At 41.0% G+C, this 27,658-nt stretch overlaps 1 protein-coding gene across 2 annotated transcripts in view; it reads right to left on the reverse strand.

The window, feature by feature from the left end:
- Positions 1-306: 306 nt before the first annotated feature.
- Positions 307-27,658, reverse strand: part of STX2 (syntaxin 2) — a 59,463-nt gene continuing 32,111 nt past the window's right edge. The window contains exons 4-11 of one of the 2 annotated variants that reach the window (XM_029571263.1): positions 24,481-24,555; positions 24,019-24,092; positions 23,759-23,867; positions 21,413-21,486; positions 21,166-21,303; positions 18,466-18,576; positions 13,130-13,258; positions 307-3,937 (exon numbers count right to left, since the gene is read on the reverse strand). In XM_029571263.1, coding sequence (XP_029427123.1) covers positions 13,175-13,258; positions 18,466-18,576; positions 21,166-21,303; positions 21,413-21,486; positions 23,759-23,867; positions 24,019-24,092; positions 24,481-24,555 — 665 coding nt within the window. In that variant the 3' untranslated portion in view covers positions 307-3,937; positions 13,130-13,174. The remainder of the gene's footprint in view (positions 3,938-13,129; positions 13,259-18,465; positions 18,577-21,165; positions 21,304-21,412; positions 21,487-23,758; positions 23,868-24,018; positions 24,093-24,480; positions 24,556-27,658) is intronic. The other variant, XM_029571264.1, reaches the window with a different exon arrangement.

Raw genomic sequence — 27,658 nt, forward strand, 5'->3', positions numbered from 1 at the left:
TCACCTTGTGTCTTTAGCAATTGGAGTTCTCTATCCATTCATTTTCTGGTAAGAAGGTTTCCAGTTTTCACTCTATTACTGCCTAATGTCTCAAACAGCCATTTCTTGTACGTTGTCAGATTTGTATTCTAAAGCGTGGAATTCAGCTTTGGTATTTAGAGGTGGCTTTTTGCTTCAGCAATTTTTCTTTACTTTCAGACCTATTTCCTCACTGCCACACTTATGAAATTTTGCTTACTGTAAACCTCAGAAGTAGTGAAAATGCTAGGGTGAACAAATCAAACAGTTCAAGAAAATATCACCAGAAAATGGTCAAAAAGTGCTTTATTATTAGCAAAATGTATTAGTACATACAATGAAGCTAAGAGGTTTTCTTTCCTTTAAACCCTGTTAGAAACCAATTTCTAGATGCTGATATGACGAGGTGGCAGGCACATGTCTTTATGAGGTTTTTCCAATTTTTTCTTAAACTATATACATAGTTTTTTTTCCCTTGCGTGCTTCTGGTGGGGGGGGGGGGAAGAGGGAGAGATATACTTTTATAATCAGGCCCATAATGTTTCAGAGATAGTACAAAAATTCATAAAGACCAATTAAATGTCACTATTTTAGAATGCACTATATATTTCTGTTGAATAATGCTAAGATCATGGAAGCTCCTAACTGTCAGATTCTTTGGACAAGTTTAAATTTTCTCAGCTTTTTTTTTTATCTACTATGCCAGTCACCTGCACTTCAGCACCCTACATGTCCAAAATAAAACTAGACAAATCCGTGAAAAAAGTAATAAATAAGATCAATAAAAAAAAAAGTAAAATTAAACACCTTGTATAATAAAGGATCTTTAACATTAAATAAAAATACTTCTTGCCTAGAACATGTTAAAAATGAACCAACTTTGTTTTGGTACTTTGCATACAAATGGAATCTGATGACTGCCCAAGTTGTATTTGTTCATAAATGCTTAAAGCAGAATATTGTAGGCCCATTCTATTTAACAAAATCTGGTCATCTGAGAAATGAGCCTGTATGGAAGTAAAGTTCACTGTGAAAAGTAAGACCTTGGGAGTTGTACATTTGTGCACATTCTATGGTAGGAATATTCTGTATAGACTTACATTTTAAGTTACTGAATGCAGAATAGCAGCATCTCAAACTCAAAATGTGCTCCTGCTCATGTCATTACAAAGCACCAGGAGATCTGCTGCCAATCAGATTCAATGAAACACCCCCTTCCCCCACCCCCACTATTCTGATTAGTTGGATTGCTGAGCAGCAGGGGCAGACAGAACTTGTAAAATAAATTAGCACAGAATTATATCATTGATAGGCCATAGTATGCAACACCTTTTACTTTGTAAAAAATGTTATTGTTTAATACCATAAGCAAGGTAAAGATGTGGGCCTTGTTTATACAGTAACTGAAGCTGTAAAAAGATTTCAAGAGGTAACAGACAGGTCTCATTTTCCCAGTAACTTACCACCGCACAAATGCATTAGCAACAGCTGCTCTACATATCTGGAAAGCTTTTCACAGTATTATATTGTACAACATTGCACTGGAAAAATCTCTCCGGGAACAGAATACATTTCTCACCATAAATATGGTTAAAAATGACGACATATACTTCACTGATTATATTTTGATACATTTTCATTTTTAAAAAGCATACATGAATATTGTATATTTTATGGAGATATGTAAGTTGCAATAATAACAGACAGACCTAACATACTGAGGAATGAAATGGCACAATGTGAAACATAGCTATTCTAGAACACCTTGAAACAGTGTCCGGTGAAAAAGCAAGCTTAGTTTTTAGACTGCATTCAAGTGAGAAACTTCATGGTCAATAATCTTCAGAGGGATAGCCGTGCTAGTCTGGTGTAGCAAAAAAAGACAGGAGTCGAGTGGCACCTTATAGACTAACCAATCATGCTTTAATAAATTAGTCAGTCCATAAGGTGCCACTCGACTCCTGTCTTTCATGGTTTATGCCACACCTTCAGTGAGTCAGCTATTTTAACGCGTACAGAGTAGTTAGTCATAAAATGCTAATTCAGACGAAGATTTTGTAGAAAACTGGATAAAGTTACATCTGAAATATGAAAATCACTTAATCTGGTTATCTCTAATATGTTTAAACAGTTGCTATAGTAACTAAAAGCCACTAGCATTAATAACACTTCAGGTCACTTCATTTAAAGATGCATTACAGAAATCATCAAATGTAGCTTTCATGTCAAGCAGTACATACCCCCATTAAATAAAAAGAAAAATCTATTAAAGTTGAAGAAAACTGCTTGTTCAGTTTGGCTTCTATAGCAAATCTTTATTCACTGTGGACTATCTATACAGTCAAACCTTTCAAATACTTAAACAGATTAAGAAATATAAGATTCATTTTACTTAAAGTGGATTATATACAGAAAATAGATACATTTAATCAATTTGTAAATATTACAGGAACTCACAAAACAGAATGGATGAAAGCCCTTACTGAACAAAGGTTATGGTTATATAGACTCTCTTTTGCAAGAAATCTCTCTCCGATTACCCAGACTTCTAAATGCTTAAACTCTGAACCAATCATTCAGACAATGTAAGCAGACAGATATTTAGGGCAGAAGAGGGCACCAAGAGGTCTATTTACCAAGGCGTGGCATGCCATAACGTGTGCTATTGGTGAATAGGCCCCTTTGCTAATCATAGAAGCCACAATAAATAATGCACGTTAATACGCATTGGCCATGCGTTGCACCATTGTACATAGAACCCAGAAATTATCTGTATCTTTCCTGAATGGTCAACTAGCTTTCCTATACATTCCTCATATTACACCATGAAATGTTGTGGATATTGTAAAAGAAAAAACCCAGGAACATTTTTATAATCTAAAAAAAAAAAAAAAAAAAAAAAGAATTAAACCTGGTAAGAGACCCAGATATAATGGTAAAGGTTTACACTTTCAGAATTAGAAAATTGGTTGCATCATTGTAAGTTAATGCTACATATGAAAATAGTTGTTTCAAGTACAGCAGCTTATTTGTTCTTAGAAAGTTGTTCTTGATGACTCCTAAAGATCTGTTTTGGTCACCAGTAACAGGCACATATTTTGGTTGCTACATGTGGTATTGTAAACGAGAAAAAAATATTCACAAGCTAAGATTTCAAGTTCCTGTTAAAAACACAACTGTGCAAAGAACAAGATACAAAAAATGGATTTTTAGAAGTAAAGGAATGCAGCCATTGGAACCCCCCCCCCCCCCAATCCCTTGGGAGAAGACATAAATAACAAAAAGAAAAAGTGCGACATAACATCAGTGCTTCACACCGATGTTCTATGTTTCTATCGCTCTCGTAAACAGTAAGACATCTGCGATTCTTCCTAACAATAACTACATACAAATCTAATACAAAATTGTCATTCAAATTAGTTACATAATGGTAGTGAAACACTAAAGCCACCCGCCATAGCCAAAAGTCCTACTGCTATACAAATACCACTTTAATTGAATTAGCTCATTATTTTACAAAACTGGTCATTATTGAAAAAAATTTCTAAAATTTTCACGGTTAAGAGATAAGTTACTTCTAGAATGTACATTTTAGGTGGCAGATTAGGTGGAAGGAGAAAAAAAAAACCAAAAAACAAGCTGTAGTCAAAATTTACCACACCCCATACTGTGCTGGGGATGTTACATTTTTGCACCTTGGAGTCCCTGATGGCAGATGGGCGCAGACCTCTTTAGCGACAAGACGCATGAAAAGAACCCTTTGCCAGGATTATGTTTGGTTTCCCTGTGGATATCTTCTGGAGTCTCCAAAGATGTACTAAAAACTCTTGGGCTGCGCCTGCTAGGACAGCGATACTCCTAGGATAATGCCAAGGATCACAACCAATATAACAATGCAAATAATTACGAACATCATTTTCTGCAAGATAAAAAAAATGGAATGAGCTTTCCATCAAGTTTAGTTATTTCTGAAACTTGGCAGGGCTTTACAGAGATCTTGCAACATGAAAGTAACAGTTTGAAAGTTTGCATTTCTCAAAATAAGTTGCAGGTAGTGTATTAATCAGGGAATAATGGTGTTTGTACTACATCATGGATCATTTAGTTTAGCAGTTAAAGCATCATATTTCTAAACAGCAGTCTCTGGCTGCAAATCCAGACACACACTTGTGGCTTAGGGGGTCATTTTCTAAGCCTATCGCACGTGAAAAGTCCCTTTTCGCGTGCGACAGCTTGCCGGGGGTGGAGTCGGGGCAGCGAGGAGGAGGACGTGGCAGTATCTTCGCTGGCGGTGATAAGGTAAGCCACGTTATCGCCACCAGTAGCGCGCCTAATAGCACCACTTTCACGGTGGCGCTATTGGGTGCGAAAGCCGCCAGCGATAACACTGCTGTGCTGCGATCACTACTGGCTTTCACAGGCCCATCCCCCCCCCATTACTGCTGGATTCACCATTCTCTGCGAGAATGGAAAATCCAGGCCTTAGTTTGCTAAAGTGAGATAACCAACACACTTTTCCATTTTCCACCCACCTTGGAAAAGGTTGTGTGTACATCATGATATGCCTTTAGCCAGAAAGCACATTGGGGTCCTGTTTAGATGAAAGGTTCAGTACAAATTCAAGTAATTACTGTGCTTTTCTTTTACAAGAAATTGTGGTTATAACAAATAAAAGGAGATTCCTCATCCCCCTGAATAATTTTTTTTTAAAACATTTGATATAAATAGTCAAATTCTTATTATAACAACAAGCAACTCTTAAATAACACTGGTGTGTGGCCATTGCACTTTGCAGCAACTTGATGAAAAAGGCCATAGAAGCTTCAAATAGCACATCATAAGTGTGAAAGCTATAGCGACTCACATAAGCACCTAGTAATGCACATAAATATCGCCATATGAATTCTCAGTAGGAAGGGTGAAACATGTGCAATAAAAAGTTTACCAAGGACATTATCGAACATGTCAGAGCAATACCTGGATTCCCATGTGACTCAGTCTTGGATAATTTGCTACTCAGGGAGGGCCATACTACAGTACTGAGAACTGTGTAAAGTTTAAGCCATAGTATTACTCTCATTCCAGCTCAGGAGTGGCAAAGATTTGAAGGCTCTGAGAATACAGCTTACTGTGACTATAATGGATGCTTGGCAGACTGGAGAGCACGTTCTCATCGCCTGACACTATCTAGATGGACATCGTTTCAGTCTGTACAAGGACACCTCTCGGTGGCAGAGAAAACGCAGCAACTTCAGCCAACATGAATGTACACATAGCTACTGATACTACTCGAGCTCATTGATCAGGGAACTTTCCAAACATTCTGCATATATCAGGCTAAGGATCTAATTCTGCCACAAAGAACACCAGCAATTTGCTATGCAGGAACTCAGCCTCCAGATGGTATATTCTTAAATTACAAGTGCTGTTTCTACAAACATACCAGACATTTACTATGCCAAATATTAACAGCAGGAGCATTTAGCAATTATGGAGGACCACCACATATTTCTATTAAGAATGATACTGCAAATGAACCCTGTAATTGCTTACCACAGGATGCTGAAATTTAGCAATAATGGCATAAAATAATAAAATAGTATGTCTTTACATTGCAGTACCGCTTTAAAATACTTTTATAAGCTTTTTTTTTTATTTTTTTTATTTTTTTTATTTTAACAGATGCAGTTTCCAAAAAAAATACCATAGTCTTGTACGAGGATTACAAAAATCATTTGTGGCAATAGGTTTTAGAAATCCATGGCAGTCATCCTTAGCAAGCAGGCAAACATGCAATGCAGTAATTAGGGACAATGATTTATGGCAAGTGGAGAGATTCAATTCAGTTTTCAATATGTGCAGTTCCATCTCTGTTCACTAATAAAGCTGCCAGAGATCATCTGCCATTTCTATTGCACAAATGCATTAGATGAGCATAAAGAGAAAAAAAAACCCCACACTTTCAGGCAACTGAAATAAGATTAAATACAAATGGCAAGAGGAATCAATCTGGCACAAAATAGGTGCAGACAGGAGCACAAATGCTGTTCAATCTAATAGGGTCATTCATCAAAATGCGTTATGATGTTAAAACATGCAGCGTTAACGCCATAATGCATGAGATAATATGATTATTGCATGGCACGAATGCAAATTTTTAGAAGGGGAATTGGGGAGGGTTTTGGGCGGGACTAATTAAAATGAGGGGCAATGTTGAGATTACTACCTGATAATCTCCTTTTCCTTAGTGTAGACAGATGGACTCAGAACGAATGGGATAGTATCCGCGTGCTAGCAGTTGGAGACGGATCTGACGTCAGCACGGGGTATATATATCCCCACATGAAGCGTAGCAACTTAGTAATCTTCCTTGCAAAAGCTGTTATGGATATGTGTACTGACGCTCAGTGAAAAGTGAAACAGGATTCCCCTGACCGATTGATAGTAGCTGGAGACCGCCAGCATTCACAACCGGAAGGCGTTGACACCTGGTAGAGTGTACGCTCTTATGGAAATAGATGACATGGCTTACCTTGAATCGGTGAAACCCATGTACACAGGCAGCTGGGCGGGATGCTGAGTCCATCTGTCTACACTAAGGAAAAGGAGATTATCAGGTAGTAATCTCAACATTTCCTGGCGTGTAGCCAGATGGACTCAGAACGAATGGGATGTACAAAAGCTTTACTCCCAGCCTGGGCGGGAGGCTGCCTGAGGACCATGTAGTACTGCCCTCGCAAATGCCGAGTCCTCCCTAGCCTGGACATCCAGACGATAGAACCTGGAAAAGGTATGGAGGGAGGACCATGTCGCCGCTTTACATATTTCTGCAGGCGACAGCATCCTGGATTCCGCCCAGGATGCCGCTTGTGCTCTGGTAGAATGAGCTTTGACCTGTAGAGGCGGAGACTTCCCAGCCTCTACGTAAGCTGCTCTGATAACTTCTTTAATCCAGCGGGCGAGGGTGGGCCGCGAGGCCGCTTCACCTTGCTTCCTTCCGCTGTGCAGGACGAACAGATGGTCCTTCTTTCGTAGTTCTTGTGTCACTTCCAGATATCTGGGCAATCTGCCAATGTCGAGATGGCGTAATAAATGCCCTTCTTCAGATTTCTTCAAACCCGCCGTGGTAGGCAAGGATATGGTTTGGTTAAGATGAAACTGTGAAACCACTTTAGGTAGAAAGGAGGGAACCGTACGAAGATGGATAGCCTCAGGAGTGATTCTGAGAAAGGGATCACGGCAGGACAGTGCTTGTAGCTCTGAGATGCGGCGTGCCGAACATACCGCCAATAGGAACACCATCTTCAAGGTTAGAGAACGGAGAGACAGTCCCCGAAGGGGTCTGAAGGTGGATCCCGCGAGGAAATCCAAAACAAGATTGAGGTTCCATACGGGCACAGGCCACTTTAGTGGCAGACGAATATGCTTGACTCCTTGCAGGAAGCGAGAAACATCTGGGTGCTTGGCGATGGTCTTGCCATCCCTCCTGGGACCATAGCAAGACAGCACAGCCACCTGAACTTTGATGGAGCTGAGGGAGAGACCCTTCTGAAGTCCATCCTGCAGGAAATCCAACACAATAGGGATTGTGGTCGCATGTGGATTGGTGCCGTGAGTGTTGCACCATGCTTCAAATACTCTCCAGATCCTTATGTAGGTGAGGGACGTGGAAAACTTACGAGCTCGGAGGAGTGTATCTATCACAGGCTCCGAGTAACCTCTCTTCTTCAGTCTAGCCCTCTCAATGGCCAGACAGTAAGAGAGAATTGAGCTGGATCCTCCGGGACCTTGACGTAGAAGGTCCCGGAGAGGAGGCAGGGGAAGAGGCTCCCCTGCCAGTAGTCTTCTCATGTCTGCGTACCAGGGTCTTCTTGGCCAGTCTGGTGCCACTAGAAGAACTAGGCCCCGGTGATTCTGAATCTTGTGGATAATGGCGCCCAGCAGAGGCCACGGAGGAAAGGCGTATAGCAGAGTCCCTGGAGGCCACGGCTGGACCAGGGCATCGATTCCGTGTGAGAACGGGTCGCGCTTGCGGCTGAAGTATCTGGGTACTTGAGCATTGGACTTGTCCGCCAGTAAATCCATGTCCGGAATCCCCAGTGATCCACAATCATCTGGAAGGCTGTGGGTGACAGCTGCCACTCTCCCGGATTTAGGCTTTCTCTGCTGAGGAAGTCTACTGTGGTATTGTCCTTCCTGGCAATGTGGACGGCGGAGATGTCCTGCAGATTCGTCTCTGCCCAAGCCATCAGTGGGGCGATCTCCAGAGATACTTGTCTGCTTCTGGTTCCGCCCTGACGGTTGATGTATGCCACCGTGGTGGCGTTGTCGGACATCACTCTGACTGCTCTGTTCTTCAGTCTGTGAGCAAACCGAAGGCATGCCAATTGGACTGCCCGGGCCTCTAGCCGGTTGATGTTCCACGCTGACTCTTCCCTGTTCCACCGCCCTTGTGCGGTGAGTTCTTCGCAGTGTGCTCCCCAGCCGCTCAGGCTGGCATCTGTGGTGAGCAAGGTCCACGTGGGGGAGGACATCTTCGATCCCCTGCTCATGTGGTTGGACTGCAACCACCACCGCAACTGGGTCCGCACTCTGGCTGGCAGATGAAGGTGCGTGGAATAGTTCCGTAGATGGGGGCTCCAGCGAGAGAGCAGGGAGTGCTGTAGCGGTCTCATATGGGCCCTCGCACAAGGCACCACTTCCAGGGTGGATGCCATGAGACCAAGAACCTGCAGATAATCCCAGGCTATGGGCCGACTGGCTCCCATCAAATACTGGATACGCTGCCGAAGTTTCAACTGTATCTTGGTAGTGAGACTGACTGTGTCTGCCCGGGTGTCGAACTGTACTCCCAGGTATTCCAGAGACTGGGAAGGCTGTAGGCAGCTCTTGCTGAGGTTGATTACCCAGCCCAAGCTTTCCAGAAGGGCGATCACTCTGTCGGTTGTCCGAAGGCTCTCCTCTCGAGATTTTGCCCTGATCAGCCAGTCGTCTAGATAGGGATGGACCAAAATTCCTTCCCGCCCGAGTGCCGCTGCTACCACTACGACCACCTTGGTGAATGTCCATGGTGACGTGGCCAACCCGAAGGGCAGAGCCGAAACTGGAAGTGGCGTCCTAAAACCTTGAAGCGTAGGTAGCGCTGATGATCCGGATGGATCGGTATATGCAGGTATGCCTCTGACAGGTCTAATGCCATGAGGAATTCTCCTGGCTGTACTGCGGCCTTGACGGAGCGCAGAGTCTCCATGCGAAACCTCAGAACCCTTAAGTATCGATTGACTGACTTGAGGTCCAGTACTGGCCGAAAGGTGCCCCCTTTCTTGGGTACCATGAAATAAATGGAATAGTGTCCAGAATTCACTTCCCAGGCAGGTACTGGGATGATGGCTTTCAAGGACAGGAGCCTCGCCAGGGTAGCTTCCAATGCTACCTTCTTGTGTATGGGACAGGACGATTCCACAAACTTGTCCGGAGGGAGGTGATGAAAGTCCAGATAATATCCCTCCCGGATAATGGCGAGGACCCACTGGTCCAACGTGATCTCGACCCATCTGGGGTAGAAGAGGGATAACCTGCCCCCTATGGCTCTGTCCCCCAGATGAATTGGCGGATTCTCATTGTGAGGTGCGGCCGGGACCCGAGCCCGGGCCTCTCCCCTCTTGCGCTGCTTGGTCCGAAAGGACTGATTCCTGGCCTGAGGACGTGATGCCTGGTAGCGACCCCTGTAAGGAACAAAGCCCTGGGAACTCCTGCCCCTGGAGGGCCTTGGAAAGGCGCGCTGGCCCCTTCTGAACCGATCTTCCGGCAGTCTAGGCACTGGAGAGGCACCCCATGTACTGGCCAGTTTATCAAGGTCGCTGCCAAATAGGAAAGAGCCCTTAAAGGGCAATCTGGTGAGGCGTGTCTTCGAAGCCGCATCAGCTGACCATCTCCGGATCCAGAGCTGCCTTCTGGCGGCTACGGAGGATGAAATCCCCTTAGCTGTTGTCCGGACCAGATCTGATGCGGCATCCGTGAGGAACGAAAGAGCTGACTCCATGTCTGCTGCTGGAGCGTTGTTCCTAACCTGTGACAAACAGGCACGCGTCACCACTGTGCAGCAGGTTGCGATCCGCAAAGATAGAGCTGCCACCTCAAAGGTCTGTTTCAGAATGGCGTCCAGTCGCCAGTCATGAGGCTCCTTGAGGGCCATCCCCCCTTCAACTGGAATGGTAGTGCGCTTGACCACAGCACTAATCAAGGTGTCCACCTGAGGGCACGCCAACAGGTCCTGGATAGCCGGTGCCAAAGGGTACATGCCCGTCAGGGCCCGGCCCCCTTTGAAGGAAGCCGCTGGTGCCGCCCATTCTAAATCTATCAGTTGTTGTGCCGCCTGCAAGAATGGAAAATGGCGGGCTGTAGGACGAAGACCTTCCAGCAGGAGATTCTGCGCAGAGGGTACCGAAGCACTGGGACCCGTAATATCCAACTCCGCCAGACACTGAGACACCAGGTCGGAGAGATCCTCCTTAGGGAAGAACCGCCTCATGGTTCTATATGGCTCAATCCCTGGGGGAAGTTCCCCCTCGTCCGGGAGTTCGGACTCATCCAGTGAAACCTCCTGGTCTGATTGATCTGGACTGTCCAGTGGCGGGAGGACCCGCTCACGATAAGGGCGTGAGGGTCCAGGAACAGGATCCGCAGGAGCCGCCACCGCAGCGGCAGCCGCCGCAGTTGCAGCCACCGCAGGAACAACAGGAACAGCAGGAACCACAGGGCCTGGACGGGAAGCCGTTTGCATCTGTACAAAGGCATGAATCCTCTTAAAGAGATCCACCCAGGAAATTGAAGCAGCCTCTAAATCGCCGGGGTACAAGATCCCCCGGGATTCCCGATTGGTCAAGACTGCCCGCTAAGTCCAGGGTAGCCCCTGGGGAACTGTCATCAAACCGTGGCTGAGACCGGTCCTGGCCAGAGGGTTCCATGGCCTCCTCACATTGGGCACATAGGGAGTCTGGCTCTTCACTGTGCGTGGCTCTAAGCTGGCATGCAGAGCAGAGGCCAAGGGCTTTAATGCCTGAGGCAGGCGGCGCCACCGCTGAAGATGCTGCTGCATTCTGATCCATTGAAAAATATGCGCTGAATGCTTAATACAACAGGCGCGCAAAAATAATAATATGCGGCAGCAATATGCGCTTAATACAACAGGCGTGCAATAATAAGAATATGCGGCAGCAATATGCGCTTAATACAACAGGCGCGCAAGAATAATAATATGCGGCAGCAATATGCGCTTAATACAACGGGCGCACAATAATAACTATATGTGGCAGCAATATGCACTCAATATGTTCTCAGCAATAGGCGGCCATGAAAACAGCTCAATTGTATGCAATATGCACTCAGCAATATGCAGTTAGCAATACACGCTCTATAGCTTTCAATAGGCTCTCAGCATAAGCGGTCAGTAATACACGCTCAATGGCATTCAATAGGCTCTCAGCAATAAGCTGTTAGTAATATACGCTTAGTGGCATTCAATATGCTCTCAGCAACAGGCGGTTAGCAATACACGCTCAGTGGCATTCAATATGCTCTCAGCAACAGGCGGTTAGCAATACACGCTCGGTGGCATATGCTCACAGCAATAAGTCAATATACGCACAAGGAGGAATAGAGCCGCGCCTATTACGGGCGCTCAATACCTGAACAAGGCCCCAAAATGGCGTCCTCCATGGTGTGTCACGCCGCCGATCCTCTGCTCCTCGGAGACCAGAAATAAGAAATGTACGCCTTACCTGATCCTCAGCGCTTCCCGGCTGGAACCCGGGCGGTCTCCGGCTGTGGGGGGAGAGGGCAAGTACCTTCACTGCCGCGTTTGAGGATATGCACCCGCTGCCTCGTCCACGCCGGGACAGAGGCGCCTCGAAGCCTCACCCGAACCTCGCCCGGGGACTATGTCCCTGCCGCGATTCGGCCGGACCGAGGACTTACACCTCCGGGGGACCACGGAAATCACCCCGGGAAGCTCGACTGGGGGAGGGACCCCCTGGGTATCACCGCAGGAGCGCGGGGCTCAATGCTATAAAAGTTTTTAGTAAGTAGAAAGAGAAAAGAAAAGTAGATTTGGAAAACACGCTCAGCTAGCGTGCAGGCTCTCCAAACTGCTTTGGAGACGGAAATTACTAAGTTGCTACGCTTCCTGTGGGGATATATATACCCCGTGCTGACGTCAGATCCATCTCCAACTGCTAGCACGCGGATACTATCCCATTCGTTCTGAGTCCATCTGGCTACACGCCAGGAAATGCATGGTTTTAATTAAGCTGTGTGCCTGAAGAGACAGAGAGACACACAGAGACTGAGACTATAAGGCCTTCACAGTAGTCAACTATTTATCTCTCTATAGGAGAGCCAGCTAATAGGTCGAGGGGAGGTGTTGGTGGTGGTTTAGGGGCCAGTTTTACATGCAGGGTGAGATGTACAACTGCACGGTACACCTCTGTGAAGATTGGACATCATTTGGCGTGAGGAAAGTCTCACAAAGATGAGATTTCTACTACATTCTTTCGCCCTAGCTTGATGTTACTGATATTTGCAGAATGTACTCGGGGTACCATCAAGCTAGGGCGAGAGAATGTAGTAGAAATCTCATCTTTGAGACTTTCCTCATGCCAAATGATGTCCAATCTTCATCGAGGTGTACCATGCAGTTCGTACGTCTCACCCTGCATGTAAAACTGGCCCCTAAACCACCACCAACACCTCACCTCGACCTATTAGCTGGCCCTCCTATAGAGATAAATAGTTGACTACTGTGAAGGCCTTATAAATAGTCTCTCTCTGCATGTCTGGGCACTTTGTGAGCTGCAGATTAGAAATATCACAGGATGCGAAAACTTTACCGCACCACGCGTAATTCTAAAAATTACCCTAAACATGCCTCTTTCTCTTACCACAGGCATTATGTATGTGATGATATAGCATTTTGATGAATCTAGGGGTACATTTGTTACAACCAGTAAAATAAGATTTTTTTTTCACAGTTTTTACCATAGGCCAATGTCCCAATGCAATAACATAAAAGTTAGAAAAGAAAGAGAGGCAGACTAAATGTTTAGTTACTTACTGCCGCATTGGCAGAGATGCATATATATTGGAAGCAATCCAAGCATCATTTAAGGCCAACTGACAAACCAATAATCAAGGCAATTAGGGCAATCAGCACGAGCACTACAATGGCAGCTATCCACTTTTTCTGTCAAAAAAAAAAAAGCAAGATTGTTATAGCAAGCTTAATTTCAAATTCCAGAGACAAAAACTACTCTGGTATAAACTATGTTTACATGAACCTAACCAAAGGTTATCTGGTTATTTCTACCAGCAGCCTGGGAACGAGCACACAGTGCCACCAGGAATCCTGGAGACTCAAGATGTGGTTTCCCCTCCCCCAACTTACTGAATGACCCCGAGTCACCTCAGATTCTCTGTGCTCAAACTCCATAATCACATGATTTATCCTACAGCAGACATTGCTATACCAAAATATATTATTTTCATAAGAGAGACTAAGAGACATCTAGTCTCTCGAAAACTGAGAATATTTGTACTCTAAATCCCCTTTATTACTTTCATACAACTAAACTTCTCTAGCTTTTAACTGGAGTGTATCACTTCTTAATGAGTCTGGGTAGTTACTCCCAGTGCACCATGCTTAGATGGAGACACAGCAATCTGAATCGTTTCATCCTTCCCACCCACCCACCCCTCTCAGCTTCCCACTAAAATATACTTCTGTCCAAGTCTACAAAAATATGTGGAAACCTATACGTTTTCCAAAATAAATTAAATATGTGAATTACACGGCCAATGTTCAGTGCACAAGAAGCAATGAACTAATGTCATACAGCTGATGACTTTATTGAGCATGTTATACAAATTAAACTCAAATATTTAAACACCAAACAGGAAATGCAGAATCAATTCACACTCTTCAAAGAACTATAAAGAAAACTCCTGTAGAAATGTGCCATGAGAATCTTCCAAAGCAAATATGAAAACTCAGGATATGGAACAGTGTGTGTCAGACACTCCACTCCGAGCTCCAGAGGGAAAACTAAATGTTAGCCCCAGTACAGACTTTCAACTAAAGCAGCAGGTGGAAAAAAGCCTTTTCACATTTTTTCATTGGCATAGAACATTTAATTGACATGAGCAATTTTTGCATGGGAACACTTGCTACCTCCAGGCAGTACTAGACCTTCATAGTTGAGGTGACAGTTGATTAATGAATTTTAATCTAAGGTTCTTGGTGTAGTTTATTTTTCAAAAGTGGATAAGCCACTAGTAGAAGGCTCCCTCACCAAAAAGCCTTCATCGCACTATACCCTTGCCTTCAGTTTTGGAAATGAATTTGGATCACAAACATTTCATCGTAAAGCTCTCTACCCTGCATGCCAACATCTCAAATGAAACAAAGAACCTGTATCCCATGGGACATATACAGGGGACTGGAAACCAGGTGACTGCTAATAAAGGCCCATAGTGCTCTCTACTGTGTGTACCGATTTAATGCACCTTATATAACTAGCATATTAAATAAAGACCTGAGCATTAAAATGGCACACAAGAATGGATAAAGAAAAAGCATGAGAAGACAAATTTGTAACAGAATAGCAATAAACAGAAGAATAAACTGTTTAAAAATTCCAGAACCCACATATTGCAGCTTCAATTGCAGGAAAAACTATCAAACATGTAATAACATTGTTTAGGGGAACTGGTCTACTATATTGGGCATTCTGACTCCACCACAATAAAAAAAACTTTATTGTTCTAAACTGAAATAGTCAGGGGGAAGTACAGCAGAAGCCATGCCCATGGACCAAGCAACAAAATCAGCATCTACTCATCAAGCCATCGGACCAAAACAGGGTGTAAAAAGCTGCCAGTTTTACACTGTCTATAGGAAGTTGGTATTGGGTTGCATAGGGAACATCATATACTGATTTACCCAGAGTGGAAGAATCTCAACTGGGAAGACTGGGTGGGCCAATTTGGTCATCTACTGACAGCTACTACATAAAATTTACATAACAGAAGAAAGACAGACAATAGAAGAGGGGAACTCTGGAGGTGAGAGGAGTAGTTGGGCTGTCTCCCTGTTTCCCTGCCAAGAGCGAGAGCCTCCACACAAGCTGTGATTGACTAACCTGGTTAGCCTGCTTTACAATTGGCACCATCTGGAGGCGCAGCGGGTGACATCATCTAGGAGCGACTACCTGACTTTAAATCTCCCAGCAGTGCGGCGCACCACCTAAGTCGCGTGTGGCTTTGTCTGACTTCTTCTGGCTGTGCCTGGTCTATTGTTTATATAGACAGACGTATTGATACATCATTATTGCTGATATGGGGAAGAAAAGGAAAGCTAAAATTACAACTTCTTCTCCCACCCCACCAACTCTTCGAGGCCCTATGGACATTCATGTGACAAGCGTGAAGGAGACGCCTAATGAGGACTATGAGGGGCTATGTTTTCAGTTTCCCTGAATCCTGGCAAAGGTCCTCCTCCTCCTCCACAGTCACCAATTATTACATCTGATGACATTAAAGGTAAATGGCTTAATGACTTTTGGTGGTAATGAATTGGATTTGTCAGCTAGATATTCTCAGACTGAATTTAGATCATCGAATCAGTCTTCATCTATTAATGACGGTAATCCATCAGTGGAAGTTGGTAGGCTTCAACAGTCTGTTGAAGTCCCCCCTTAATGTCACACGCATCGATCTATGGAGGATGATATCTAAACTGGACTCTAATATCTCACAAGTGAATGTATATTTGTCCTCTTTGGTTAATGTTAATAGATCCTTAATTGATGAGCAGAGTAGGAACATTTCTGGATTAGAAGTTGTTGGTATATTATCCTCTAAAGTTGAGTTATTACAGAATTCTGAGAACATGCATAGCAAGGATAATTTGATTTTACATAACGAGATCGATAATATTGAAAATATGATGCGTTCTAAAAATTTACATTTAGTTAATTTCCCTCAAACTCGTCTGTTACCACCATATAAAATGTTTAAGAAATTTCTTAAGGCAATATTGTCATATGACAATATTCCCAAAATTTAAAATTTGTTTTATTTTTCTAAATGAGCTTTTGGAAAGGATAAGATTCAGGGTGGTAATGCTGAAGAATCATCTAGTTTAGGAGTGTCCACCTTCTTAGAGGAATCAATTGATATAATTAATAATAAAAAAGAAATAAAGAGTCGTTCTATTAGAACAAGAAAAAGATCAGGTGTTTACAAATTTTTTTTAGGAACAAAGATGCTTTGTTTTGTAGCCAGAAAATTCAGATATTTCCTATCTACAGATCCATACAGGGTCGTAGGAGACATTTCTTGTCCCTGAAGAGTAAAGCCTTGGCTATTGGAGCCATTTTTTTCTTGAAATTTCCTTGTCTATGTTTTATTACTTTTCAGGCAAACAAATTTATATTTTCTGACCCACTGCACTTGGAGACATTTTTATTAAGACCAGTATTAATGAGAATCCAGTAGAATTTTGATTTAACTTTTCTTTCCTATTACTGTAATTGCCTGGTATATGCATAGGTCAATAGATATCATCCATATGTGTATTTGCATGTGCTTGGTTTTCTTTTCTCCCCCACGATTACTGGGTTAAGTATGCAGGGCATGTTTTTTATTTCTTGAAAAATTATGAAATCTTTTTCCCTTCATACTGCAGTACTTGCTTTCTTTTGTTTTATAAAGTCTACATACTTAATTCAATAAAGCAAAAAAACAAAAAACCAGAAGAATTAAAGGGGAGAGGAAAAACAGGAAATAATGTAATTTGTGAACTAAAGGGATTAGGTTCAGTCTATAAGGCTGCATCAGTGTCAGTATGACATTTACAGATTGAAGACTGCATAGCAAAGAAAAAGATGCATCAAAAGGATGGGACAAGAACAAAATATTAAATTAAGATCCTGGTTTGCATCTCTACTATATTTGAAATTGAGAAATTCTTCTTTATGGCAGAGCTTCCAACTATGTCCTAGTGATTACATAGCTAGGTGGGTTTTCTAGATATCCACAATGATAATGCATTAGAAATCTGCACATATTAGGTCTCCACTGTTTGAAAATTGAGCTTGTGCACATTTGCTGCAGATATTCTGAAAATTTGATGAGCTATGGGGTCTTGATGACAAGTTTTGGGAAACCCTCCTTTGTAGCACATAGATTTTACTGAATATACACAGCATGGCAAATTTTATTTTCCAGCCAGAAAACTGACCCTAAAAATTATTTAATTAAAAGTGGATCTGTGAAATTGTCACCACAAAAACTGAAAGTATCTAGCATGAGAAAACACGAAAACAGGAAGCAACCACAAAATTGAGAAATGTCAAAGCTGTGCAGCTGAAAGTGTCTGGGTTTTGTTCTGAATCTGGGGGGTAACCACTGAAATATAAAGTTTGGCTTCCTTCCTTAGGTTCATAGAATTCAAAATGAAACTTGTGGACAAGTACAGTTATACTGTATATAAAAAAGTAATATTTGACAGGGTATCAACAGGCCCAGATCTCTCTAGCTATGTAAACTGTATAACCCTCTGGGACACTATAGAAGGATGCATACAATGAAAATAGAACCAATTAACAGATTGTCGCATTTATTCCAGCTGACCTATGCAACACATAATTGGTGGACAGTTCTGGAGGTAAATCCAAACTCATGAGTAATAAGCTAAGACCAATAAATACATAAAATCTAGGGATAAGCCATTTGTTTTGCTTGGTGCACATTTTAAAAAATTAACATACTGTATCCATCATCATGCTAAATCGCTTTAGCACGTGCCAAAGAAAAATGCCAGTTAAGCGTGAAAAACCTTAAATAAAAAATAAAATTAAAAAAAACCTTAATGAAATGTTTTCCCTGCACACGTGAAATGAAAATCACCAGACTGTTTTTCCTGTGTTTAACACTTGCAATGAATATGATGATCTAAATCATGATTGAGCATATGAACAAAATACACCTGCATGCAACCAACGCAAAAAGGTTTGTGACTCATTGCAAGCCTGGGTTGGGAAACAACAAACCCACTCAAGGCTCATGCTGGTCACCAAGAAAGCTGCTGGTCTCTTCATAGGGAACACCAGGCAGGAAGCTGAAGGAAGACGGAACTAAAACATTTTAAATACAAACATATGAACATTATGGAACATGTCACAGCTGCTCTGCTGCCTAAGTGGTTTCTATTGGAGTCAGAAAAGGAATGAGATGAAAAATAAACAGCCAAGAGCACATGTCATAAGATCTCTATTTAAATGGTTATTGTCTGCCTACCTTTGCTTGCAGGCCTTTGTAAATAACTCGGTAAGCTAGCACTATTACATTTCTGCAAATTCACTTCAAAGGTCAAAAGCAACCAGTCCTTACCCTTCGTGCTTTGCTCTGATATCTAACAGCCTTTTTTGTCTCCTCTTTGGCATGTTCTACATAATCTGCTGCATTCGTTACATTCTTCTCTATATTGTTGATCATCTCACCCTTAAAATAAAAAAAAATAAATAATTTTATCATTAAAATACTTAAATTAAAAGTTCAAGGACAATTGGATAATGGTGAGCCAACAGTTGCAGTGAGGGAATATATGATATGCAATGCACGGATGGATATTTTAAATTATACTTTTGCATCCACATGTAATAAACGAAGGGGGAAACTGAGTCCTAAACTTTCAACCTAGGGGAAGAAATGGTAATAGCAGGGAACAGTCAATGCAGATGATTAAAAGCATCTCTCAGTGAGATATGTTTAAATAACTTGATTAGAACTGGCATCCTAAAAAGTTAATTCAGGCCAAAGAGTATCTGTATTGCTTTCTCTTTGATAAGGATAAACATATTTTGGCAAGGTTAATGGGTACTGTAATCCAAAAAACGCATTTGAATGTGGATTTTTTTTTTTTTGAGTAAGCATTTCTTATATTCAAGACTAACTCTTTAGAATGCCATTACAATATTTCTCTTTGCGGTCTGGACAATGCACAAAGGTTTTGAATGAAATGATAATGCAATAAAGTAACTGTAGATGTATTACCTGGATTTCTGTCCACCAGCAGACAAAATCAGCAGCAATGAATAGCAAAGCATTAAAGAATGTCCATTTACAGAAGAATGCAGACCTCACTAGCAAACATTTTCAGGAATCTTAAGGTATTGTATTTTAATAAATACATATGAATGCCTCAGATTTGCAATTGTTAACTAAGCATAAAATATTGTTTCACAGCTGCCAAAAAACAAAAGAAAAAGCTGTTCAAGTCACTACTACCAAACATTTTACATCTTTGTGGGAGGAAGCAGCCTCTCCTTGCCACATGGCAGGTTTTTGGCAGTAATATTTTAGCTATTCCTGCATCGAACCATACCTACAGTATTGAATAAGGGATGTTGCACACAGGCCTTCTCGTTATGCAGAACATTAGACACTGATGCGATACTGTTAGGGGACTCCTCTGCTTAGTTACTAACATTACTTTTATAAAGTTTAAGCACTCAATTATTATACAAAAAAACTGGGGAAAAATGCTCAGGATAAACTGCAAAAGAAAAAAATACAGCTTAAGCTTGCAATTCTATTTCTCTTAAATATCCCAAGTCTATATTCTGCTTTTTCTTACTAGGTATTTTGCGGATGCCCACTCTGTTTACCAGCTAATATATTCCTCAATCTAAAGCTATGCTCAGGTGAGAATTATTGACGCTCTATTCCTTGCCACTCTGGAGGGAATGGAGGGAGTGGAAAAGAAGAGGTAATTTCTATCCAACTTTCTAAACTTTAATTCGAGTATTGACACAACCTCTTAATTATGCCAGCCAGCATCAGGGTCTGAATCACACGCAAGCCTCCCAATGAACTGCGAGGCCCTGGCTAGCCAGCAGTGCAAAAACATGTGGGATTGATCTAAATGCCATTTCAGTAAACAGTATTTATGGGGCCCAATATAAAAATTGTAATCCATTTTTTTACAAGATGTTAACACGTTAAATGCACTGTTAATACATGTAAACCCTCTTTGTGTGTGTTAAGTACTTTTATATGTATGTAGACTAGCTTGTGAGGTTATAGGATGCTAAACCATGCAGAACAAGCTCACTATTAGCAAAGTTTAGATAGAAACTGCTTTGCAGACACATTAGCTCAAAAACTTAACTACACCTTAGAGAGAGATAGTTAAGTTTTTGCATCATCAATAGCTAAAGTATGCATGTATTTTACCATCAGCTGTCAGTACACACCATAAACACCGTGTCAATGCCTGATTTTAGTGCAATTTAGTACATTAGCCCCTAACTTTGTAAAACATTTTAACCAGAAAACTGAACATAATACAGTATGTTGATTGGAAATACCAGGTTGAGCTGCACAGAGCAGGGGGGATGGCTTTTTACATAGCTTCTGGAGAGACATTCTAGGCGTGCCATATGTTTGAGATAAGAGTTACATTTTATTCAGATAATGAGCTGGTGCATGGTGTAAGATAAAAGTAATGGAACCAGCAGTCAAACAATTTTCCAAGTGTAAGTCTCAAAGCCAGTCATTTAAATTCAGCTTTTTAAGAGCTTGAAGGCCAATGACTGTACTGTTTGAGGGTCAAGATGACGACCTCATTTTTTAGCTGTTAGGTACTGCTGCTGTTTAGATTTTGTCTGACTGTGATAGGACAATTAATGGAGTTAAAGACATGTTTTATGGATGTGAGTATATACACTATTTTAATGTTTTATTTTATCTGTGCAACACCCTTGGGCCTTAGGGACAGGCATTTGATAAATACAAAAAAAGTGTGCATATTATATGTTACAGATACATTCTCAGAATGTTCAGAGCTCAAAAGGAAACAAACAATTCAGTAGTGAAGAATTAATAAAATACTGCTGCTTGTATGAGCTCATGTTGAAGTAAAAACATGGAAAATAATTATGTAGTTATATTGCTGTTGTCTTTCATGACAAGATAACAAAAAATTAGCACTTTTCCAAATTAATTTTTAATAGACAGCAAAGCTTTTATACAAGGATTAAAATTACATGAACAAATCACAAGTAAAAGTTAACTTAGAAATTTATATACCTGAGTCTCAACTAACATAGCCATATCCATGAACATCTCATGCAGTTCCCGTATGCTGGATTCCAGTTTAATAATATCTTTGTGACGTGACTCAATTTCATTCAGAGCTTGTCTAGTAATCTGGGAATCTGAAATAATCTATGAGAGGGCGAGAAGAAAAAGGAAAGATGTTAAATGGTACAGATATTTTAGAGTAATGCAGACGTACAAAAGTCATAAAAATGGGCAGTACAGACAGACTACATACATCAGAGGTGAAAATAGAGGGATTCCCACTCTCTAGCATTTCTTCCAGTTCGTCATCAGTGGTGGATTTTCCAGCTAAGAAAAAGAAATGTTAAAATGTATTAGAAAAAGGACTAGTCACTCTAACAACTAAGAAGACTACAGATTCTTACAATCATTAATAAAGCTGGAGGGAAAAAATGTAACATATGTGGGATACTGCATTTTTGGTTGGTTCTCATGGCAAGTGTGTTTTTATTACTACTATGAGAAATACAAGTATTCGACTGAAGGTTCCGCAAGGGCATTGGAAAACCATGATAGGTTTAAAAAGGTGATGAGGTCCACTAAACACAGTGCATTTAAGGCAAAAAAAAAAAAAAAGATGCCCTGTGCATTGGAGCACCCAGCACACATCTCAGCAAGGCCCCTGATGCATGGCGCTTTAGAAAGATGTGCATCGGCACAGATTCTTCAGGAAAGAGAAAGAAACAAGAAATAACTGACCACATCAGAAGAACTGCCAGCTCTGATGAAGGTCCTATTTTTTCATTCCAATCTGCCAGATCAAAAAGATCTGAGAAGCAACTACCTTCGTTTTCCATACTACAAATATACCCTGAAGAGCATTAGGACATCTTAAAGGCAGCCTTACCAACCGCTTTTAGCCTCATTAACCAACATTTCTCTTTTTTAATCATTATCTTGCTTTATGGACTACTCCAAATCTCATCCTATATGTTTGTCTTATTAGACTGTAAGCTCTATTGTGCAGGGACACTCTTTCTGGTTGGGGGTAGTAATGGTAGTAGTAGTAGTAGTAAGAGTAAGAGCAGTAGATTTATGGGTACCAGTAATAAAATATACCTGCAGCTGGATAAAACTAATAAAAATACTACTCTCAAGTGACTATACTTCCAGAATGGTTAACAGTTAATCAAATTCAAATAAATTTGCAGCCTAACGCGTCAAAATTATACTCTCAAAGCAGATACAATTAAAATGAAGGTTCCTCAAGGATTCTTCTGTTTTCTTTCAGTGTCCAGATGTGTGCGTGCCACGAGAACCATTCCAATTTCAAAACAAAACTTGGTAGTGACTGAGGCTGTGGTGGATCCACCCTGTCCACCCCCAGATTTCACAATAGCTGTTATGTGGGTCCCGCATAGGACTCACGATTCTAGAGGGCTACCTGCTATTTCTTATCCTGGGTGACCATTCTCTAACAATGAATGTAGTAAAGATAAAACGCAAAATATACCAAAAAACCCACACACAGAACAAATCTCTTAGCGCAGCACTACAGCAGTTAATGACTTGTTTTTTCAGGTCCCCAAATTTATGTCTTCTTAGAAGGCAGTCTCTGAAAAATCACAATTTAATTAAAAAAAAAAAATTTCTTTGTGCAGAAATCCGTATTTAAGAGTGTATTTTTATTTTACAGTATTAGGCTTAACTGATTTTCATTTTCTAGTAACTATTACACATTGCTAATGAGTTACTGTTAATAGTTTGCTGATAACACATTGTTACCACAAATACAATTATATTTACAGAGAAATTAGGATTCATAGAGTTTCAGAAACAGGCAAATTTTCAAAGGGCCATGCACGTAAAAATCGGGACTTACTCGCATGGCCCGGGCCTGTGTGCGACTCGTGCATTTTCTAAAGGGCCCAGCCACGCGCGTAAGTCCCGATACGCGCACAAGTGCTGGGCCCTGAAAAAGGGGCAGGCTGGAGGCCAGCCTGGACAGCAGCCATTAGCCGCTATTCTGGGGAAGTGCGCATAGGCAGCCGGCCGGCACATGTCACTTGCTTCTGCTCCGGAGGAGCAATAAGTAATAAAATAAAAAAATTAGGGAAAGGTAGGTTATGTTTAGGGGGGTGGGAGGAGAGGGGAAGAGGGAGGAAGTGTAGGTAGGGAAGGCCTGGTTTAGTCGCCGCACGTATTTTATGAAAATTTGCCCCCTCCCCCATGACCCACCTGCACATGCGCGCGCGTCCATGTGCAGGCGCGCTTTGAAAATCTACCCCCAAGATTTTTTTTTGCCCATAAGCACAGAATAGGAAAAATGCCTTATTTTATTTATCTGATTGATTTATATTCCACACTTCATTCAGGTACTTAGGATATCGGGCCCATAATTCTCCCACATAAGGTTGCATAAACAAACCTGGTAAGGTACAATTATTCTGGTTCCAGAATTAGAAATGTAAAGCAACAATAATCCTTCAAACACAATATGTATTATATGAACATAAAGGTACTAAAGGGTCTCTCCTATTTTGTACCTTTTAGAAATATGCTTAAGTGCATAGGCTGCAAAGTTTTATTAAAACAGAGACAAATTGGGTCTCTCTCTTACTTATTTCCAGCTGCCTTTGGATTCGTCCTTTGCTACGTTCCCGAAAAAGGGTCTGGGTTTCATTATACTCTGTCATGACCTCGACAAACTTCCTTGACAATACAGAGTGCTGTAATGGAAGAGAATTACACCTGTATGCAACATTGTGTAGCAGACAACTTAAAGATGCTTACTGAACTAAAATCATTCCCCTTTTAAACCCACAAATGGTATTTAGCATTTATCCCTTTGACTAAGTTCAGTACTCCCGCCAATCATACCTGAGTTTTTCGTATCCTGAGATTCACCGAAGTCCTGTTAACGTTGTCATCCCGATCAAAACTTTGCTCAATAGCTGCAAATAGATACAATTTAAACACTACTGCTGAATATTCTGATGGGAAAATAACTTATTAAAATGATACTCAATGAATTTCTGCTGCTCTGTAACAAAGATGTTCAACATAAATGGAGTTCTCAATGATAAAGGCAACACTTGGTGGCCAGCTTTGGAACCATGACATGGTTTTGGTCTCTAGAGCATTGCTGCACTGACCACACTAGAACAGTAGATGGAGAGGGGACTGTGCATATTGTATTAGGAGTAAAAATCCCCAGGTAATTGCAAATAAAGGCTCATAGCACCAGAATCAAAGCCCTGGTTCCAAATGATCTGGAAGACAGAAAGGAAGAACTACAGGAGTTAAAAAACAAAAAAAGAAAAAAAAAGTTTATATGCTTACTCTTTAACTTTGCACGAACTCTGTTAGCTATTTTCTTGATTTCTTTGTTAAGGTCCTCAAGCTCTTCTTTTGTTTCTTTAAAAGAAAAGATTTGAAACACATCTTATCAATATATTGGCAACAACCAATTCTTCAAGATATCTAAATTATATTACCTGCAGTAATTCTATTTCATCTGTTAATGGTTATAGCTGTGCAATTAGGTGTTTATAATATGGGGTTTAATGTAACCATGGATTGTACTTAAAAATTCAAGCAGATTCTTTTGGAGGCTAGCAAAAGATAACAAGAACACCTCAGTGATGTCAACAAAGACATCCTACAGAATCTCTATTAAGCAGCAAAGAAATATGTACAAAAATAATTTTTAAATGGATGTTCAGAGTTGATGTGCCTCAAAAGTCATAAAACCACCATATGTACACACGAAGGTTATATATAGAACATCTCTGGAGCCCCACTTTAATAACTGCAATATACTCATTAATTCAATAAAAAAGTTCTCATCCGTTAACCTTATGTATCCAAGTGAACTATTTCCTCACATTACAAAAGGTCTTTCAGTTCCCTTTCAATCACTTTTCTTCCAGTCGACATCTTCAGCGCTGATGCCTACTTCTAGTACCAAATGCATAGTATTATGGATGTATTTTAATGAGATTTTATTTGAAATGAAGAAAGTTTTGCCATTGTTTTAACAATGTCTGATCTGTCTTGAACATGGGAAATCTTTAAGTGGAATAAACATACCTATTTAAATTCAATTAAAAACCCAACTGCCTTCCCCTGGCAAGTGAAGACATTTGCTTTTGTCTGTTGATGCAAGGAGAATGTTCTCGTTTGTAACAGCAATCATAGCCAGATACATTAAGCATTTTCCCCAATTAAGAAAACCAGCCTCATCTTTTGAACCAGAACTCAACTGGTAGATTTGCCTATGTCAAGTCACAGAGGTGGCATGGAAAGGGGTTATGAAATGTGGTAGCTGCATTTTCTTGGAGCCTAGTTAATCGGTTAACTGATGCTCCATTTATAGCTTTAACAATAATGTACTCATCCTCCACTCAGTCACGGAGGAAGAATTTTTGCCACAAGGAGGCGGCCTTGATGATACAGTAATCAAGTACTGTTCTACAATTGTTAATGTCAGGAAATGAAAAACTGCAATATTGTAAAACTGTGAGCAAGCAGTTATTAGATTTAGGGACTGATTTATTACGTCTAATAGACCGATTTTAACTCTGCTTTCATTATTATTCTTAGTACATAGATCTCTTCTCTGCTCTGAACACATCCTATCATTTCTGAACCACCAGTATTTTTCAGGGGGGCTTCTGAAACTGACCCAATTTCTTCCTGATCCTTTGTGCTTCTACTCAGTTGGAGCTAGGACTGGGATCAGGCACTATAAGCCTTCATGAACTTGAAGCCAGGGATTATTTCTCCTTATTTTAATATCTATCCTCAACATACTAGTCTCATTATTGCAGTGATGGTCCTGGGACAGGGGCCATGTGCCAAGGCTCCTTCCGGAACCCTGCAATCATGGGCCATGAATTTGCTCACCAGGCAGTACACCCTTAACCAAAGACCATATCTCCCCCAATTCTGGGATCTAACCAGGGACCCTCTGCCACCAGGCTGGCCTACAGACTGACAAGATTTCCCATTTCTGTGTGAAATTTAGGAGTTTGGCAAGATACTGGTCAAACTATATGAACATATGTAATTGTTTCTTGGATTCATTTATCTTTCAATGTATTCAACTGTGTTTACTTCTATTATATATTCCAATTTGTTTACAAAAAAAAAAACAAAACCAAAAAACAATCAAACAAAATTAGCTGGATAGAAGAGGTACCTTATAAGGCTAACTGTTTTAAAGCTGCAACCTTTTTTTGACTCCTTAATGTCCCTTTCTCAAGCAATCGCCCTTACCCAAGTGCTTTGTTGGTTTGTTTAACAAATATTTTGGTGTGTTAACTTATTCTAATTTGATATGTTAATGGAAGTAACTGCAAAACCGTACAAGTTCTGACACTGAAAAAAAGATGAAGACTAACCAAACTAAGATTTTCCCGGATTGTGAGGTGGGAAAGACCAGCAAGAACTTCTACTGCTAAGAAAGACCTGAAGAAATTCCTGACTAAGACCTGAACTGCTCTTGGAATCACTCAAACTGCTCCCAACAGCACTTTCTAGTTACAAAAGAAAAGGACTATGCACACCTTAAGTGACTATTACTTATGCAATTATCCGAAAATCACATTGCCAACATAACGTTCTCCTATAAAACCACATTCTATTGCCAGAATCATTTGTCACAAAACCATTGTTTTGCTTTTTCCTAACCACAGCACTGTACCAGGCACTGCCTATATCTCACTGGAGAATACATCTTAATAAGGAAGGCTTTTGCTACAGCGAGTGCCTGGAGTGCATGCTGCTGCAAACGGCTATAATTAGCTGATGAAGACATCTTTAAAGAGACAATAAGGACAGAATAAAAAAGCATTAGTTTAAAAAAAAAAAAACAACCAAAACCCAAACATACTCCTTTCTAATTTCGGAATAAAATTGCAAAATGAACTAGTCTATCCGGCAAATGCAGACTACCAAGAAGTTACTTGCCCTTTAAATACAGTTCAGAAGCAGGAATACTGCATTTCCTGACATATTACATACTTTTTATACTCAAAGTGCTAACTTTCCAAAAAATAAATAAAAAGAACAGCTGTCAGCAGTTTTAGAACTAAATTATTCTGTAACTAGATGTTCTTTCCATATCAAATCTGCCATTTCCAATCCTTGCAAGTTGTTCCACTTAGTTCATTCCTAATCCTCAGCTTCTCCCTATTAATAAGCCATGCCAATTTACCATATACACTAGATGAATTTGCTACTTCCTTTCAAACTAAAATCAGAGGGATTACTGCTAATCCTGACCATTCCATCATTTGGGAGGTGTTTAATCCTTCTACACCTGCTGAAATCTTGCAAATAATTGGCTCCAACACGGTGATGAAGGTGATGGTGCCGATTAACTTAACTTTATCTCCCATGTAGTTAACATCTTCCTGCTTCACTAAAGGAAAAAGACTATTTTATAGCTTACTTACTCTTTATTATTAGCAACACATGTTTATAAACAGTGGTTTTTTATAACATATGGACAACT

This window comes from Rhinatrema bivittatum, chromosome 11 (assembly GCF_901001135.1).
Source record: "Rhinatrema bivittatum chromosome 11, aRhiBiv1.1, whole genome shotgun sequence".
Classification (NCBI taxonomy): domain Eukaryota; kingdom Metazoa; phylum Chordata; class Amphibia; order Gymnophiona; family Rhinatrematidae; genus Rhinatrema; species Rhinatrema bivittatum.